Source organism: Plasmodium gonderi, assembly GCF_002157705.1.
Source record: "Plasmodium gonderi DNA, contig: Chr07, whole genome shotgun sequence".
In the NCBI taxonomy this organism is placed as follows: Eukaryota; Apicomplexa; class Aconoidasida; order Haemosporida; family Plasmodiidae; genus Plasmodium; species Plasmodium gonderi.
In genome coordinates, this window is record NW_021628932.1 from 1,418,656 (window position 1) to 1,438,315 (window position 19,660).

The 19,660-nt window shown below is 31.8% G+C and overlaps 5 protein-coding genes across 5 annotated transcripts; 2 read left to right on the forward strand and 3 right to left on the reverse strand.

The window, feature by feature from the left end:
* Positions 1-852, reverse strand: PGO_072980 (proteasome subunit beta type-6; the record flags this gene model as incomplete). Its single annotated transcript, XM_028687171.1, has 1 exon — positions 1-852. One exon carries the CDS (start codon positions 850-852, stop codon positions 1-3), a length of 852 nt encoding a protein of 283 aa, XP_028542972.1.
* Positions 853-2,343: 1,491 nt separating this feature from the next.
* Positions 2,344-4,041, reverse strand: PGO_072990 (adenylate kinase-like protein 2; the record flags this gene model as incomplete). Its single annotated transcript, XM_028687172.1, has 4 exons — positions 2,344-2,406; positions 2,615-2,702; positions 3,002-3,314; positions 3,699-4,041. 4 exons carry the CDS (start codon positions 4,039-4,041, stop codon positions 2,344-2,346), a joined length of 807 nt encoding a protein of 268 aa, XP_028542973.1.
* A 2,326-nt stretch (positions 4,042-6,367) lies between these two features.
* On the forward strand, positions 6,368-8,107 carry PGO_073000 (conserved Plasmodium protein, unknown function; the record flags this gene model as incomplete). Its single annotated transcript, XM_028687173.1, has 5 exons — positions 6,368-6,417; positions 6,564-6,603; positions 6,960-6,999; positions 7,574-7,609; positions 7,962-8,107. The coding sequence occupies 5 exons, from the start codon at positions 6,368-6,370 to the stop codon at positions 8,105-8,107; spliced, it is 312 nt and encodes a 103-aa protein (XP_028542974.1).
* Positions 8,108-8,866: 759 nt separating this feature from the next.
* Positions 8,867-13,031, reverse strand: PGO_073010 (protein MAM3; the record flags this gene model as incomplete). The annotated part of the gene is made up of 5 exons (XM_028687174.1): positions 8,867-8,913; positions 9,092-9,148; positions 9,376-12,204; positions 12,423-12,818; positions 12,968-13,031. 5 exons carry the CDS (start codon positions 13,029-13,031, stop codon positions 8,867-8,869), a joined length of 3,393 nt encoding a protein of 1,130 aa, XP_028542975.1.
* Positions 13,032-17,272: 4,241 nt separating this feature from the next.
* PGO_073020 (profilin) lies at positions 17,273-18,655 on the forward strand (the record flags this gene model as incomplete). The annotated part of the gene is made up of 4 exons (XM_028687175.1): positions 17,273-17,356; positions 17,784-17,897; positions 18,236-18,494; positions 18,594-18,655. The coding sequence occupies 4 exons, from the start codon at positions 17,273-17,275 to the stop codon at positions 18,653-18,655; spliced, it is 519 nt and encodes a 172-aa protein (XP_028542976.1).
* Positions 18,656-19,660: the final 1,005 nt, after the last annotated feature.

A 19,660-nucleotide genomic window follows, 5' to 3' on the forward strand; every position in this document is an offset into this window, starting at 1 on the left:
CTAATAATCAAAGTGCAGGTGTGTGTTGGTTACTGTGAATTCTTCCACAAAGAGTTTCGTGATGTTGATAATTCGAACAAGTCCTCCACTACTATTATCATTATACATGGCATATTTAACACATCCAAGGATTAAATCAAAGCATTCTTTTTTAGTCATATTTTTTTTGTACTTGTCCTGTAAGTAGGATTGTATGTATACACTACCACTTCCACTAACAGCATAATCAAACCTTTGGATGATACTTCCATTTAAATTAACTGAATATAATTGTTGCTTTTTAACTTTATCATATCCTCCAAATATAAGTCCACAGGAGAGAAAATTATTGTTTACATAAAGTAATTTCTTGGTAATGTGTGCAACATTTTCAACTAATGGATTAAAATCCATAAATTTGTCTTCATAAAAATATTTATGTTTCGTGACAAAATTGTTGTTATTACTGTTTTGTCCTAAATTGAAGGAATTATTAATTGCATTTAAATCGATATCTTCCTCATTACTAATATCATCTGTTATTATTTCATCTTCATGAAATCTTCCTTTTTTTCTGTTTTCACATTTTAGGGTTAGGGAATAATGCTTAATAAGTTCTATAACTTTCTGACTATGAGCAGAAGTACCACTACGACATACATATATGTTTTCATTAATTCTGTTTATTTTTCGAGAACATTTGTTACTAACAAAAGTTCCTGAGGATGTTCTCGTGTCGCATGCCAGCATAACACCATGTTCATAAATAATTCCTATAATTGTTGTTCCATCTGAAATGGGGGTTTTAATATCGTACAGGTTTTCCAACAAAAAAGAGTTCACTTCTTCTCTTCTTATACTTTCGATTTCCATGCTTGGCAATGTGTGCATATGTATATGTGCATGTATGTTTGAAGTTCTTCACAAAGGTGAGGTTATTCCTCCTCTCAGGGTGGGTCAAAACATAAATGTGAGAACAAAGAGAGAAGTAGTGGGGGTTGGTGGCGATGGTATGCACACAAATTACGTTTATTGATGCAGTAAAACGTGCTTACATAAACGAGGTGTACATATATATATGTACATACATGTATTTATGTTACACATATATGCTAGTGTAAATCTTTTATGTGCAGGTAAAAAACATATTCCAAGTCCTTGGAATACATAAAAATAATTGTTTTTTTGTAGGGGTGGTTAGGAGCCCTGATTTTGGGTGTAAAAAGAATTTCAATTCGTTTTCGTCACATGGAATAAAATATATATCTCTAATATAATCAGCAACTTAACCAATTAGTTACGTCAACAGTAGTAAACACATGACAATGCATGCTGGAAAAAAAAAAAAAAAAAAAAAAAAATAATAATAATAAAAGTATCATAAATAAATAATAAAAAAGTTATGAACTGTTAATAATTTTTATTTTGTGACGGGGAAAACGCATGGTATAGTAATGAGAAAAGTGCTCATTCTTATTATGTTCATTCTCTTATGTATATAACCTCTCTTGCTTAATGTATATATATATATATATATATATATATATATATCACAATAAATAGGGGAAAATGGTGTAATGTATCCCTTTGTAAATTATTTTTTTTTTTTTTTTTGTGACAAAATTGTATCGTTTCTTGTTGTTTCTAGTTTCTATATTGTCATAATAATATTACGTGAGAGTAAGAAAAAAAAAAAAAAAAAAAAAAAAAAAAAGGCAGAATAAAGAACAAATTTGTATGAACGAGGTCAGTTTTTTTTTTTTTTTTTTTTTCCCTTTTCGCTTATCCGACAATGTGCTGCATTTCATTTTAACGCAAAATAGGTGTAGTAAGTATAAAGTTTTTCTTTCAATTTTCAAATGAGCCATATACATCGTATCTGTAGTGCTGCATATGGTCGTGGGCACAGCACATTCGTATGTGTATATGTATATATGTATATATGCATATATGTATATATGCATATATGTATATTTGTATATATGCATATATGTATGTATATATATATATATCTAATGTACACATCCACCATGCGAGATGGCACCCTTTGCTCGAATTGGTACCATGTATATGGGTAATAAAAAAGCTCTTCATCGATTAATTTCGTTGTCCCATTGGATAAAAAATTTCCTTTTTTCATTTGCACAAGTGGAACGAACTGGAGGAATAATATAGCCCATTTATCTTCATCCTTTTTCTCAATCTTTGCATTCACTTAAAAGGAGGATTGGATGTACGACATCATATGGAAGTGATACTGTCTTCAGCTTGAGGCTATAGCTACTTATCCAGTGCATGTGTCACTCATACAGATGTATACGTACACAAGTGAGAGGATCCCTGGGGTAATAAAGATATTCAACCCTAGTTTACTGAATAATCATCAAAGACGCAATTCCATTCATCTTTAGTTTGACCAATCTTATTCTTAAAAAGTAAATATGAAAAACGTCAAATTTAGGTAAAGTAATGAATGGTTAAAAATGTGTGCAACATGTGATGCGACAAAATAAGAAAAAAGAAGAGGGTATATATACATATATATATATATATATATATATATATATATATGTGTATGTATAATAAAGCACAAACGGGTTGAGTAAAAGAAAGAAAAATTGTCTTGTACCATGACATGTTCAATTAAGCCGTTTTCATCATAATCACGTAAATTTAGTACTTCCTTACGATCCCCGAGGACAGATAACACCCCTGAAATGTTTCTTTTTGGATGGAAAGTTGCAACGTGCTGTCAATAAAAGATTTCTTAAATGGTGAGTCATTCGTGTGTGTATGTATGTGTGTATTCATGTGTGTGTTTATGTGTGTATTCATGTGTGTGTTTATGTGTGTATTCATGTGTGTGTTTATGTATGCATATGTTTATGCATGCTTATGTCTATGCATGTATGTACATTTTGCGTGATAAGGAGCAAAACGTGGAAGACGAGGAACTCGTTTCACTATACATTAAACTCAGCAGGTGCTACCGTACTAGCATTACTACAGTGTTACACCCCACCTTAAGTAGACCTTTACCTCATCCTTTAGAGGATGCGTATCGATCTCCGCCATTTCGAATAATTCTGAATTTTCATCATATGTTTGATTATTCATGTCAGAGCAGATTTTTATTCTACTTTCCTTCTCGTACTGTTCATAAATATACTCTTCGTCGGCATACAAGACAAAAATGTAGGAAGGTAAATGTTGAAGACAGCTATGTGCCTGTAGATTAGTACTTGGGAACCCTTCAACAACAAAGCCCCTCCTTTGTTTTGCATTCAGGTTGTTTATATTTCTTTTAACAATGGAACAAATTAAATCATCACTGGCTATTAAAAGAAATGCACACAATGCGTGCAATTAAAGCGTGAATTGTTTAAAAAAAAAAGAAAAAACATTTACAGTTGTCAGCGTTCATAAAAAAAAAAAAAAACTATTTACAGCTATCTGCGTTCATAAAAAAAAAAAAACTATTTACAGCTATCTGCGTTCATAAAAAAAAAAAACATTTACAGCTATCCGCGTTCATAAAAAAAAAAAACATTTACAGCTATCCGCGTTCATAAAAAAAAAAAACATTTACAGCTATCCGCGTTCATAAAAAAAAAATTTTTTTTTAACCATGTGCTCGCATTTACATAGCAATCATTTATGTTCATCTTAAATGGATCTGCACAAGCGTGTATATGTCTGTGAGGTACTCTTTAGCTTACCTAATTTTTTTCTTGGTGAATTTTCAACATCGTTCGTTGTCTCAAGAGGCATATAAGACTCAATCATATGTGAAATACTAAGGTGGTAATAGCTGAAGCAGCTGGAAATGGCGGAACATAAGGTAGGAGTAATTTTCAGCAAAGGAGGACCGATTATAAAAATTTTATTCAAAAGGAAAGAATAAATGTTCTTATATATGTACAAATAGACATTTTCTGGTTTGTTTATTAGAACATTTTTTAAAATGACATCGAACAATTTTTCTACTTTTTTTTTGCGAATATATTCGTTCGTTTCTTTTTCGTAATTCTTTAGTGTTTCGCTATCTAGAAGAGTTTCCATTATTTTTATTTTATTGTTTTTTTGCAAAGTTATGTCTTATGTACAAGTGCTGTTGGTCGATTTTTGTTATAAGCCTGAACAGTGCATACAATAATTCTTTTTAATTGAGTTCATGCGAAAGGCAGGGTTACATAAATTCATAGTTCGTATATACTACACGTCGGACGTGATGAGCACGATGGATCCAATGAATTGAAAAATAATTGCGAGGGGCGGGGGGAAGAGGTCTCACCAAGGCTGATCAAGTCTCATCCGGCTTCATCTTTGGAGGACTCTTCTCCCCCTGTAGGTGCCATCAAAATTGTGTAAACATGGAAGCATGAGCAATGTGTATGTGTTTCGAATTGCACACACGGAGAACGCACCTTTTAAGTTACGGTTGAGATCATGTGATGATTTCCTTTTTGTGGGAAAGAGGCGCAAGTATGAATGGAAGTGCAAATGGAAGTGCAAATGGAAGTGCAAATGGAAGTGCAAATGGAAGTGCAAATGGAAGTACAAATGGAAGTACAAATGGAAGTACAAATGGAAGTACAAGTGCAGCTTTTTATTCGTTTTATTTTTTTTTTATATATAACTCACTACCGTGTAGATCACTTGAACGTATGCTGGACATTTTCGATTCGTCTTTAAAATTGAAGGGATGGAGGGTAATGCATCCCGGTATTGTCATATGGACATGTAAAACGGGTGCACAGCACAGTATTTTTTTTTTTTTTTTTTTCCACTCTTGTCTTGGTATAATAACCCACGGTATTTACAAATATTTTTGAGAAAAAAGACCTTTCACGGGAACTTCGTTTTATAATTTTATTTCTTCTCCTTAGTCTTGTCATATCTTACAATTTCAAATTTCAAATTTCAAATTTCAAATTTCAAATTTTGTGTTTTTTTTTTTTTTTTTTTTTTTTTTTCTCCCATTTCCAGCCTGGTTCAGATTGCGAGGAAAAATTCTTTGGGATAATTTACGAACTTTATGAAAAGCTAGCTGTGCGATTGTGATGGGGAAAAAATATCGGCCAGTCCATTCAGCACAATTTTGCTCATATTTTCCACATAAATATATGGACAATTTTTCACACACAATTTTGTTCAGAATATTTTTACTAAAAAGAGTTCAATACTGGGTCAAATTTACGCCAACATGAACGAACTCCCTTCTCGTGCATGGCTGACAAATGTTCAAAAAAAATAAAATAAAAATAAAAATAAAAAACAAAAAACAAAAAACAAAAAACAAAAAACAAAAAAATAATATTTTATCTAACATACCATATAATGCATAATTAAAAAGTGGATAAAATTAGTCCACATGACATGTCTGAAAAAGTGTATAAAAAGATTATTAAGGAAAAAAAAAAAAAAAATAATAAAAAAAATGAACAAAAATGAATAAACCAAATAAAAGTGGATGATGAAAGGTGACGTGGAATGTCTGTCCCAATTGTTCTGATAAAAGTTTCCAAAAATAAGTAAAATTTACACATGTTTTTCTGAATGTTACAGTTTTTATGGAGGGGTAAAGTTCACAACATTTTTTATATCATCATCACATTATTATGCGGTCACATTGAGCGGCAACACTGAACTGCCACTTTACACCGACACAGTACACCACCAAGATGTCTATAAATTTTTATTTTTGTTTTTATTGAATTCATGACAGTGTTTTTACTTGTGTTTTAGGATAAATTTTCCCCTGAAATTTAACATGCATTTTTTTTTTTTTTTTTTTTTTTACTACTTTTTCATTTCCCCTTTTTATTACCGTTTTATTCCACTTTTACCCTACCCCTTTTTGCTTTTTTTTTTTTTTTTTTTTTTTTTTTTTTTTTTTTTTTTTTTTTTTTTTTTTTTTTTTTTTTTTTTTTTTTTTTTTTTTTTTTTTTTTTTTTTTTTTTTTTTTTTTTTTTTTTTTTTTTTTTTTTTTTTTTTTTTTTGCATTTAATTTTATTCCCTACTTTCCCTTATCAGTCTTCTCTCTTCCTTTAGTTTCATTTTACAATTTTCTGCTCACCCTTGTAGACTTCCTCGCAAATGTTATAAAATTGTGTTTGCACGTGGAAAAAAAAATAAAAATATGCACACATATATGGCCACTTCACTTTCCGCTTCACTTTCCACTTTGAGTTTTTTTTGTTTTATTTATTATTTATTTTATTATTTTTTTTGATTTACAACAACGCTGTTTCGTTAAAACACTTTCGCACCTCTACATTTTCGCTCCTCTACACTCTTTTGGTTTTGCGTTTTTACACTTTTCTCCGACCCCTTTCATTACCCTTATGCACTTGGCCCGTTATACCTTCTTCATAAGTTCATCAAAATGTCATTAAAAAAAATTTACAACGGGCATTTCCGAAGAATACCATCAGGGTGAGTTTTCGCTAGCAGCTACGGACACGTAGCGCTGAAAAAGTTTGTTTTGTATTATTTATTAAGTGTGTGACATATGTATTATAAACAATTAAACATATGCGACACATTCAAAATTTCGTGTACACACTTTCTCACCTTAACAGAGACAAGGACGAGGATACCTTCTCCACCGAGAAACTATCGGTGAGAAATACACAAAAAAGAGAAAAAGAAGCATGGTGCATACATGTACAAATGTGTATATATATATATATATGTATATGTATATGTGCTTAATCTGAACGTGTTCATGCAAAAGTGCACACAAAGCTTATACTACTGATATATATAAAACTTGTACATATAAAAGCCGCATATATGCAAGCACATATAGTCGAGGGGGTTGGTGAGTGGTCGACACACTCCGCTCCCCTCTATGCCCCTCAGGCATGTACGTTCATTCGTTTCACATGAATGTGTAGAATAATGAGATTAAATCGTATGTACAAAGATATTAATGTTCATACATAAAATTATTACATGTGAATTTCCTTTTACAGGGGGAAGCATTCAGTGAAAGCAAAAGTTTTGAAAAAAAAGGTTAAATTAAATTAGCAAAAGGTTCACAAAAAAATTTGTATTCTCATCATGCAGATATAAGCGCGTGTAGTAATCCATTCCCATTTTTTAATTCCAAAATTGTTTATGTTATGTCTATGTTAAGTCTATGTTAAGTCTATGTTATGTCTATGTTATGTCTATGTTATGTCTATGTTATGTCTATGTTATGTCTATATTATGTCTATGTTAAGTCTATGTTAAGTCTATGTTAAGTCTATGTTATGTCTATGTTATGTCTATGTTATGTCTATGTTATGTCTATATTATGTCTATGTTAAGTCTATGTTAAGTCTATGTTAAGTCTATGTTAAGTCTATGTTATGTCTATGTTATGTCTATGTTATGTCTATGTTATGTCTATGTTAAGTCTATGTTAAGTCTATGTTATGTCTATGTTATGTCTATGTTATGTCTATGTTATGTCTATGTTATGTCTATATTATGTCTATGTTAAGTCTATGTTAAGTCTATGTTAAGTCTATGTTATGTCTATGTTATGTCTATGTTCATGTTTTTTTTTTTTTTTTTTTTTTTTTTTCCTCCCTCGTTGCAGAATACGGAATCGTCGACAATATCATTTATGGTGCAGGTAAAAATTCTTCATCTTTTTCTAACACCTGTTCAGAAGAAAAAGATTTGGAAAATTGCGAAATACATAATACATGTTGAACATTATATTGTGTGACAGTTCGGGATCATCTTTTCCCTTAATGTGTTTACCACAATCGTCTAATACTTCCACACGTTATTCTTCCCATCGATTACATCATCTCACTCTTTGCACCCAAATTGATAAAAAGATGAATGTTCTTCCATTCCAGTGTTTTTGTCTGTCCATGTACATACATATTTTTATTTTTCTTTACCACAGTGCTGCCTCTTCATATCCTTCTCTTTCTCATTTTTTTTTTTTTTTCCCGTTTTCCTTGTCAATGTGACAGGAATGGGCGTCGGGGCAATCGGACTATCCTTGGCAGTACTAAGCTCAACAGTGATCGCTTCGACATTGTTATTTTCATCCTACTTTTGTGCCAACACTTGTAACGTAAACGAAGAAGAAGAAGAATTATATGAAGATCCTATGTAAATGTGGATGGTGTATAGTGGAGCTAGCCAAAATGTATAGAATATGCAAGTAAAAAAAAAAAAAAAAAAAAAAAAACAAATATATGAAAAAAAAAAAAATAATAATAAATAAGAGGAGTTCTATATATAAACATTACGCAACCATGTTAATGAGAGGTATATTATGTCTACACATTGAGTGACACGCAAAGTTATAAATATAACAGGATTCCAAGGTATACTCGTTTTATTGTGCCTCATAAATTTTACTTTAATTTCTGCTTCTTTCTATTTTCAACCTTTTGCCCTGTCTTTTTTTTTTTTTTTTTTTTTTTTTTTTTTTTTTTCCTTTTTTGAATCATTAAAATTATGACTTTGTTCATAAAAAATGTACAAAAAATTTAAAAAATTTTTAAAAATTTATAAAAAAAATGGAAATATATTAACAAATATTAATATTTAAAAGGGGGAAACAAAAAAAAAAAAAAAAAAAAAAAGGAAGAAAACAGGTTGGGAGAAATGTATGACAAAAAATATGATATGGAAAATTAAAATTGATAAAAGGATGTGGATTGGTGATATGGATATTTATATACAAAAAAAAAAAAAAAAAAAAAAAAAAAAAAAAAAAAAAAAAAAAGGAAAAAAAAAGGTTGGGAAAAATGTATGAAAAAAAATATGATATGGAAAATTAAAATTGATAAAAGGATGTGGATTGGTGATATGGATATTTATATACAAAAAAAAAAAAAAAAAAAAAAATAAATAAATAAAACTAATGTCAATTATCCTCAATAATTTCGTCAACCTTGTTGTTGCTGTAGCATTCTGAAAATAATGAAAAAAAAAAAAAAAAAAAAAAGAGAATATTTTCACATTTGTGTAATTACGATACAGAAGGAACAACATATAGAATAACAGAATTATCAGAAATGTAAAATGAGGATAGTGTAAATAATCTCCTTTTTCATATTGACATGAAGGAGATGACTGTGTGATGACTTACCAGTTATCATGTCCATATATTCGTTTTTGGACAGAACAATATATTCGCAGGGAGTTTCTGTGTGAAGGGTTAAATGGACACAATAATGAGTGAGCACAGACAGATGATGCATTTGTAGGTCACATGTGTGTGAATATATGTGTATGAACACACTAGAATGAACATGCGCATATTCACACACATGTATGAACACACCTGTATGAACACACATATATTCACACACATGTATGAACACACTAGAATGGGCTCATGGGTGCAGCTGAACGCGCATCGCTCGTACGCACCTGCAATATACGTGCTCTTGTTAAAGTAGACATGCTGTGTATACCACTTCTTGAACAAGATATTGATGTTCTTATGAATCACGTTTGTGATGTGTAGGTCAGTATCAGTGCTTATGCCGTTCGACTTGTTTTTCTGATTTTTGTGCTTTTCCCTGATTAGGGAACTCCATTTTGTTTTAAATGATCCTTTCTTGTCTTCCTGATTTTTTCTTTTGAAAAATAGCGATTTATTATTTATTTTTTTTTTTTTTTTTTCTTCTTGATAATTTTCCAAAACATGAATTCTTTTCTCAATAGTGCTATTAAATAGTTCGATAATGTTACATGGCCCGAGAGCTTCCAATGCAATAATGCACTTATCTTCCAATATGTGTGTACTATTGTTTTTTACATTTTTCACATGTCCTTTCATGAGTATAATTGCATAATTTAAAAAGGTATTTTCTTTCAATAGATATTCATTTTTTTGTACAGTTCTTATTTTTTTTTTTTGTATCCACTTTCTTATCAACTGTGTATCTATGTATTTAAAATATATACTTTCTTTTAGAACACTGATAATTTCCTTTTTGCATGCTGGTAGGTGTGTGTTCTTTCTGTTAATCCTTTGTTCCATGAAAGAGTGTATCCATTCAGGTGCAGTATTATTGTCGTCTCCTCTTTCCTGTGATTGTTGCATTCCCTTGGGTTCTATGTATGCTTTGTCGTTTTTCTTATCTATTGATTTTTCCCTCATTTTATTAGCATTCTTAAGCGATTCATCAGAATTTTTCCAGACAAAATTGGAAGGAATGTCGGTTCCCTTTTTTATATTTCTAAAATCGAATTCATCCGTTATTTCTTCTTGCAGTAAAATTTCTATAACATCTTCTAGAGTAATAATTCCAATGTGTGAATATTTTGGGTCTGCATTTTCATCACAAATAACCTTCCTCACAACTACAATGTGATTATTGGCACTTTTAAAAAAACTTAACAAAGAGAGTATACTTTCATTATAGTCGACTCCGTAAATGTATCTTCCAATATGTTTCAAAATATATTTCACTGGAATTTCAATATCCTTATTTCTTGTTATTCTGATGTAACTTTTTATATCCAAGAAAATGTGTTGCATATTTTTTTCTTTGTTTAAATTTTCTTTTATCATGATGCTTTGTGACACGTACCTGTTAAGACCATAGTTGGACGTGATATCACTAATACTATCATGTGCATCATTAAGTGCATCATTTCTCGTGTCTGTTGTTTCCTGATGGTTTTCTTCATATAGATTAACATTACAGTTTTCTTTTTCAATTGGAGATGTTAACTTTCTTTTCGTTTGACATTTTCCTGAGGGATGAAAACTTTTCACAGTTCCTGTGGAGAAGCCATTTCCACTAGGAAGATTAGCACATGTTGTGTTTGCCCCTTGTCTCCCCTTGTTCAATTTGTTGTAATATTTTATTCTCTTTCTAATGTCGGTAAATTCGATGTCATCAAGTGATGATGACTGTTCTTCATTATCTTCACTAAGCATCATTTGATCCGAAAGGAATTCGACAAAATTTAAATTTCTGTTCTTTGTTTCGTATGGATTTTTGTAACTCTTTTTAATTTTTTTTCTTTTCTTTTCTCGAAGTTTGGACGGATTTACAATATCGTTATTTTCATTCGGATTCAGTGTGCATTTATTTGTGTGCATATGTTCATTTTTGTGTCTGTCATAGTTGCTTCTTACCATTTTTTTCTCCTCTTTTTTATTGGACGCTTTTATTTGAACCTTTTTTTCGCCCTTCTTCCTTTTCATCTGATCGAAATTTTCATTTTGGATTTGTTTTTCCATGGAATAGTGGCTTATGTTAATTTTTACTTCGCTCATTTTGGATTTTCTATCGGGTTCTAATTCGCTGTCTGTTTCCACATGCCCATTTGCATTTGTTTTTGAGTTCCCTCTCTTTCCTTTCAAATCTGAGATTTCCACTTGAACCATCTCTGCTGCAGCTGCTGCTTCTGCTTCTACTTCTACTTCTGCTTCTACTTCTGCTTCTACTTCTGCTGCTGTTCCTCCCCTGCCGTGGTGCTCATCATGAAGAGTGGAATCAGCGTGGTCATAAACTCCAACTTCTCTTTCATTTTCCTTACCGAGGGTACTGTCCAAATCATTTTCACTATCGGCTGTATCTGTGCAATACCCGTTTTTCTTCCTACCGATAAGATGTTTTTCTTCTGTTGAAGTGTTTTTTATTTTTTTGTTATGTGTATTTTTTAAGCGAGCACTTATGAGGTGCTTATCGTCCCCTTTTTTGTTTTTGAAATTTTTACTAGATGCAGTGGTAGGACGTGCAATAATTTTTTCTCCATTATATGCATATATTTTATTGGCTATTCTAATTTTTTCTGATTTTTGTTTAATCAGATGGAATATTCCTGATTTTGTTTTTTTTTTGTAATATCTATGTTTATTACTGTCTCTTCTTTTTCTATATTGAACTAGCGAATTATTATCAAAAATTATTTTGTTGATACCAAACCAGATGTTTATTAAGTCTTTAATGTGAATGAGTCCAACAACACATTCAGATCTATGTCTATTTAGAACAGGTATTCTTGAGAACCCACTTTTTAGAATCCGTTTTATCGTGTCATAGTTTATAAAGCTGTTATAATCAATTCCAAAGACGTAATCTATATCTGTCATGATGTGCATCACTTTGTATTGTGACATTTCCAAGGCGCTAACAACAATTTTTGCTTCATCTTCGTGCAGAATGTCAGCTGCACTTTTGTGCATGTCCACGAGTGCCTTCAGTTGTTTCTTATCATATGTATTTAGTACATTTTTCCCTAAGGTGTGTGTGGGTGATGAGAAGTAAGCAAAAATGTCTTAATGTGATGTGAACCATTTAGTCGGGGTGGTATCATGCGAGATGTAAAACAGTGAGGAATGGGCGAAGAAAACAGGTTGCAACGCAGGTGAGGGTCTTGCAAAAGTGTATAGTGCATATGCATATTGTGTGCAAAAGTGTACAACAGAGACGAAACTCATTTGGAATAGAACCTACCAACGAAATGATCCAGAATTAGACTAATCGGTTTGGCGAATATGAAAAGACAGAACTTCAAGCAGTGAATAAGGGGAGCGAAGAAGCCTCCAATGGCTAGTCCATGTTTCGAACAGATGGATTGTGGTATAATTTCTCCAAAAATAGTAATAATTAAAGTTGAAATAATAAATGAGGTAACTCCGTCTGTCAATTCGCTAAGCAACAAGCTAAAAGCTGAATTCACCATTACATTGGCTGTAATAAATGTCACCAGAATTTCATTCGTGTTGTTTCTTAGAGGCAATATTTTTCTCGCATTCTTTGCGTTGTTCAATTCTTTTTTGTCTTTTTCTGATACAAGGATTAACAGGTTTAATTGCAGTGTATCTAGCATCATGATTCCAAGGGAGAGGCCTGCAGGGAGTGGGGTTGTTCCACACTATGAGTTCAGTCATTGCAGCGGTCACTGCATAAGTTACTGCATGTGGCACAGGGATAGAGGGAGGTCCGTAATTCACAGATCGGACTAGCCATGAACATACTGGTGGAGATTTTGCTCGCACCTGAAAAAAGTGCACTCAGAATTCCACACACTACAATGCAGGTTATCAGAATCCATAATTGCATTTGAGAAGAACTTTACTGAGAAAGAGGGCTGAGATGAATTCGAGTTCGTGCAGTGGTGCCTCAGACGAAGCTGATAAACGATCGTGTGCGATTGAGCAATCTCACGTAGGAGCAAAAAGAAACGCAGAAATGGACATATAAACAGATGCGGAAACAGAGGAACGGGAAAATCCCCAAGGGGTAATAATTGAACAAGAAATATAGATGAATATTCAGTTGTCTCAGTTGAGAAAAAAAAAAAAAAAAAAAAAATCTGAAAAGGAACGTTTATATTTTGTATCTCTTTTAATCTGGGGTGCCTCCTTTCCACCAAGGTTCTTGCACCGCGAAGTGGAACTTGCAAATATGAGAGATTCAAAAGTGGGAAGAAATATGGAAAAAAATACAAATATGAGAAAATGAAAAAGTGTGAAAAAAAAAAAGAATACAGAAAATAAAAAAAAAAAATAGGTAACACCCGTGGCATAGGCTAAGGTATATGCCAACTCTTTATACTTGATTGAGCAAATTAAACTGAAATGGAAAAAATGGAAAAAATTGAAGAAATGGAAAAAATTGAAGAAATGGAAAAAATGGAAAAAATGGAAAAAATGGAAAAAATTGAAAAAATTGAAAAAATGGAAAAAATTGAAGAAATTGAAAAAATAGCAAAAATGGCAGAAACGGAAAAAATTGCAAAAATAGCAGAAACGGAAAAAATTGCAAAAATAGCAGAAACGGAAAAAATTTCAAAAATAGCTAAAATAATAAAAATTTTAAAGATGACACATTTAGAAAAACGCTAAAGAGGATGCCCTCTGATGGGTACACACTTTGTAACAGGTATCTCTCAATTGATTTATCCAAAGGAGGTAGTTGGGAGAAAAAGGAAAAAAAGGAAAAAAAGGAAAAAAAGGAAAAAAAGGAAAAAACATGAAAACAAGTAAAGAAAAGTGAGAAAAAAAAAAAAAAAAAAAACGTGCATACATTTATTTTGCATGTACGTATGTACACATGTATGCATAATACAGATGCTCCCTTCTTTTTCCTTCCTTTTTTTGCTGTGACAATGTTTAAAAGAGAAAGCAGAGAGTTGTTCACTGTTTTCACTCTTCCTGATTTTTTTTATTTTTCTGCATCGGCTTTCAATTTCACAGAAAATTTCACAGAAAATTTCACAGGCGTAGTTTTCATTTTTTTTTTTTTTTAAGAGTCTCAGGAGAGGTAGACACTTTTAAGTCGCATTTTTAGTTGCCCTTTTAGAAGCTTCATTATGCACCCATGGGTGGATGAAAAGTATTGTCTCATTTACTACCATCCCCTGTGAGGAACGGGAAATTATTTGGGTTCACAAAGGAGAAAATTTCCTGCTTTGACTCAGCTTGACATTGACACACACATTTCCGCTATACCTCTTCACCTTCATGTTTGTTTTGGGCGCAGCTTACTTTTCACAGTGCCTCATTTTCTGTGTCACTTATTTTTGTTTCACTTTTCTCTCTGCACAAATGGAAAATGCATACTTTTCACCCATTTGAAGCAATTTCCACCCATTTTGAAGCAATTTCCACCCATTTGAAGCAATTTCCACCCATTTGAAGCAATTTCCACCCATTTGAAGCAATTTCCACTAATTTTCCATAATTTTTTGATTTTTTTTTTCTTTTTTTGTCCCTTTCTGCTCCTTGTCATTGTCTCCCCGCACCACATGATGACTCTTTGAGGACCTTGCCATTTTTGATGAACCCAAAGAAGAGAGAAAAGTTGAGTGGTTCTGATGGGTAAACATGGATGATAACGAAGATTTGGCAACACAGGTGAATTTCCACAGAACTCTTTGTTGGTACACACCATGTATATTCCAATGTGTCCTCTTATAACACATGCGAGTTGCATAAGAAGGGAAAAAGTTAAACAGTTAATTTAACACTATTGGGAAGAAATTTTCTTTGCGCTTTCACATGCTTCATTTTGTCATGTCACTACTTCACTAACGTGATTACTACGTTATGTTGATTACTACACTAAGTTGATTACTACATTAAATCCTTAGGGTACAACCCCATAAGGGAAAAACAACTGTGTCGTGCCATCTGGACATTAGTTGATGTGCATATAACAAATGTGACAGGTTATATAGGACATACTCAATAATGACGAGTGCAAGCAATTTGCAACTAGAATGATACAAATTTATATTAAGTTCGAGAGAGAGAACATTTTGCACACGTTCAGTTGATGAGTATTGTTAAACTTTAAGTGAATTTTTTTTTTTTACTTAAAAAAAAAAAAAAAAGGAATGTCATGCTAGTAGTGATAGTTGTGGATATACAAAGAGAATATGGGAGTGGAAGAAACACCATGTGGTAAAAAAAAAAAAAAAAAAAAAAAAAATGTGACAAAATGGTTCCCCACAGATAAAAAGATTGTCCTTTGCAATGTATCTCATTACAAAGTAATTGTTTAAAGAAGTGCCTATTTTTTTTTTTTTTCTTTTTACAACGCTTTATTCAGAAACGCTAGTTCATTTTTCATTATGACAGAGCGATGGATATTGTTGTTTCTTCCATTTCACTCCCCACCCCCTTTCTACTTTGCACACATAGAAGTATAGGAGGGTTTGATGCCATCCTTACTGTTGTCACTGTTCTTATTATTGCCTTTTTTTTTTTTTTTTTTTTAAATCAACAAAAAAAAAAAAAAAATAAAATAAAATAAAAGTGTTGGATTGGACAAACTCAGTGAACATCATGACATAATTTAAAATGAGACAGATTTGTCATTTAATTGTTCATTTTGAACTGATATAAATATGAAAGGGAAATTTGGGGGGGGGGGAGAAGACAAGATATTTAGAAAATGGTGCCTAAAAAAAAAAAAAAAAAAAAAAAGGCATATAATGAACCTGAACATGTTCATGCATAATTGGAGATTTGCTTACATATTTTTTTATTTTATTTTTTTTTTTTTTTTTCTCTCTCGTATGTATCCAATTTGATAAAAATGGTTATTTCACACATTTGTATGCTTTGTATATTTGATGAGACAAGAAGGACAAATTCGAATTTGTTCAAAATTGTGATGCTGTGTTTTGAAGTTGTGGGATCATGAGAACAAGGGGGTATTGAAAAATTGGCACATTGGTGTGTTGACACATTGGCATATTGGCGTGTTGACACATTGGCATATTGGTGTGTTGACACATCAGTACATGCAAATGCGAACGGGAAGAGGTATGCACATATTCGCGACTAAATTGGGGTGTAATTAACTTTCTCGCTTCTTTTTTTTTTTTTTTTTTTTTTTTTTTTTCTTTTAAAAAGGAAAAAAAAGGGTAAAGGATAAAAAAAAAAAAAAAAAAAAAAAAAAAAATTTTTTTTTTTTTTTTTTTTTTTTTTTTTTTTTTTTTTTTTTTTTTTTTTTTTTTTTTTTTTTTTTTTTTTTTTTTTTTTTTTTTTTTTTTTTTTTTTTTTTTTTTTTTTGTTACTTTTAAAAAGGAAAAAAAAGGGTAAAGGATAAAAAAAAAAAAAAAAAAAAAAAAAAAACTCAGCTTGGCTTGCTCATCAAACTCATCACTCAACTTTCATTGACGTTTGTGAGGGTTTTATGCGTTCACAGTTTTTGCTCATTTTATTTTGCTTACGTTTATCATCCATTCTGTGTTACTTATTATTTAATAATTATTTTATTTTATTTTTTTTTTTTTTGGTAGTTACTTCAGGTTTATTTCTTCGGATAGCTATACACTACTTGGCGTTTATTTTTTGCCGATCGCATTTTCTGCTTACATTTTCCCTCGCACAAATGAAACCAATCGCATTTGTTCATTCGTCTTTTTAGCAATGTTCCAATTTATGCACATGTTGATTTATTCGATCTCGTGTTGACTTTCGCTGTTTTTCATGCTTTACCAATTTTTATCCTTTCTTAGTTTTTTCCATTTTGTTAATCTTTTTAATTTTTTTAATTTTTTTAATTTTTTTTTTTTTTTTTTTTTTTTTTTTTTTTTTTTTTTTTTTTTTTTTTTTTTTTTTTTTTTTTTTTTTTTTTTTTTTTTTTTTTTTTTTTTTTTTTTTTGCCTGACTGTGCAATATTAATCATTTCCACATATTTCCCACATTGTGTTGTACATACGTGCCATTTACCCCTTAAACAAAATCAAAATAAGAAGAAAATATACACAGATATATATATGCACATGCATATACGTACATATACATAAACGTACACATACACATACACATACCCAAATTAAAAGCAAAATGGAAGAGGAATATTCATGGGATAGTTACCTGAATGATCGACTTTTGGCAACAAACCAAGTGTCGGCTGCGGGGTTGGCATCGGTAAGGGAGAGTGGAATTTCCTCGTGACAATTCAGCCCGTCCTCTCACGTCACTCGGAAATGTTCATGTGTTCCCCTCTGAAGGAACAATGGCTCTTGAGTTTGCACGTCTGGCGGACGGAAATTTTTACCTGAACAGATCATAAAAAAAAAAAGAAATAAACAATTATAATAATAACAAAAAATAATGACAAACAATAATGACAAAAAATAATGACAAAAAATAATGACAAAAAATAATGAAAAACAATAATGACAAAAAATAATGACAAAAAATAATGACAAAAAATAATGACAAACAATAATGACAAAAAATAATGACAAAAAATAATGACAAAAAATAATGAAAAACAATAATGACAAATAATAATAATAATGAATAATCACACACATTGAGAAACTTGATTTTCTCCGCCTTTTGAACGCAGGAGGAAGATGGAGTTGTATATGCCTGTGTCGCTCAAGCCGATGAGAATGACCCAAACTTTGACAAATGGACTCTATTTTATAAGGAAGATTTCGAAATAGAAGTGGAGGATGAGGTATGGCACATGCATGTATAGACGTGCATGTATAGACGTGCATATATAGACGTGCATATATAGACGTGCATATATAGACGTGCATATATAGACGTGCATATATAGACGTGCATATATATACATGCATATATATACATGCATATATACATGTGTGGGAAATTCCCCGAAAGGATCTGGTCTAGTTTAAAAATTGCAAGGACCGACCGCACGTGAACATGTCGCTTCTGCAGAGAAGCAATTGTGCAGATGATGCGTTTGGCACATATGATATATACCATTCATTTATCTCCATTTTTTTTTTTCTCTCTCTCTTATTTCCCCCGTTTTTATGTCTACAGAATGGAAACAAAAGCAAGAAAACGATTAACGAAGGGCAAACTCTGTTGACAGTTTTTAAGGAGGGATATGCACCCGATGGAGTGTGGCTGGGAGGGACTAAGTATCAGTTTATAAATATCGAAAGGGATTTGGAATTCGAGGGATATACATTTGATGTTGCTACATGCGCCAAGCTGAAAGGAGGGTTACACTTGATTAAAGTACCTGGTGGAAATATTCTGGTTGTGTTATATGACGAGGAGAAGGAGCACGATCGAGGTTGGTTTTGCTGCACCATTTGTGATGTCACACTTTTGTGGTGATCCTTTCTCCCCATGCGCCCCTTCCATACTGCATATTTCTTTTTTTTCTTTTTAGGAAATTCTAAAATTGCTGCTTTGACCTTTTCAAAGGAATTGGCGGAAAGTGGTGGTCAATAGGGAATGAAGAACACATAAATATGTGTGCATATAAATATGTGTACATATAAATAAATGTACACATACACACATGTGCGTATATGGCGAAAATCGCCCCTATGTAACCAAACTCGACCCATTACTGTACTACAATGTGTAAAAAAAAAAAAAAAAAAAAAAAAAAAAAAAAAAAAGAAAGAAAGAAAAAAAAACATTTTCAGCCACGTCACCCATCAAACAACACCACTGGGGTGTTAAATTTGACATTTTCCCCTTGCTCTCCATTGGATACTGTAATCACGAACTGTTATACCCTAAGTTTTAATATGACGAGTTTATTTAATTAGTAGCTTGGCTCAGTACCTTTTTATTTTATTACATATATATATATACATATATGTGTATGTACATATATGTATATTTTTTTTTTTTTTTTTTTTTTTACCTCCGTCCTCCACATGATACACACAAATCAGTGCTTTACAATTACATCTGTTTGCTTTACATCATTACATCACTAGATAACTAGCTTTATGAGCATGTCAATATGTGGCTATGTGGATACGATCGATGGAGAACATATGGAACGGGAGATTCCATCACGGGGAGACAACCCCACATATGCATATTCATATGAAACGTTTTAAGTGCAGTTATAGGGAGAAAAAATGGAATGAATAAAATATGGCAAAAAAAATCTGGAAATAATATGTGAATGAGCAGAATACACGTATTTCTGTTCCTATTTTTCGAAACGATGCAATCTTACGATGAATTGTTTATAAGGGGGTGAATGGGTGTGGATCGGTTTTGCATACACAGCAAAGATATTTGTACGAGAGATTTGTTGGTGTGCAAGGGGAAGAAATGCTAGCTGTCATTGGTTTGATGTTCTTGGACTCGTGTGTCGTATGGCTGATCATGCGACTTTTCAACCACTTCTTAGCAACGTCTCAGCCACTTCTCAACCACTTCTTAGCAACGTCTCAGCCACTTCTCAACCACTTCTTAGCAACGTCTCAGCCA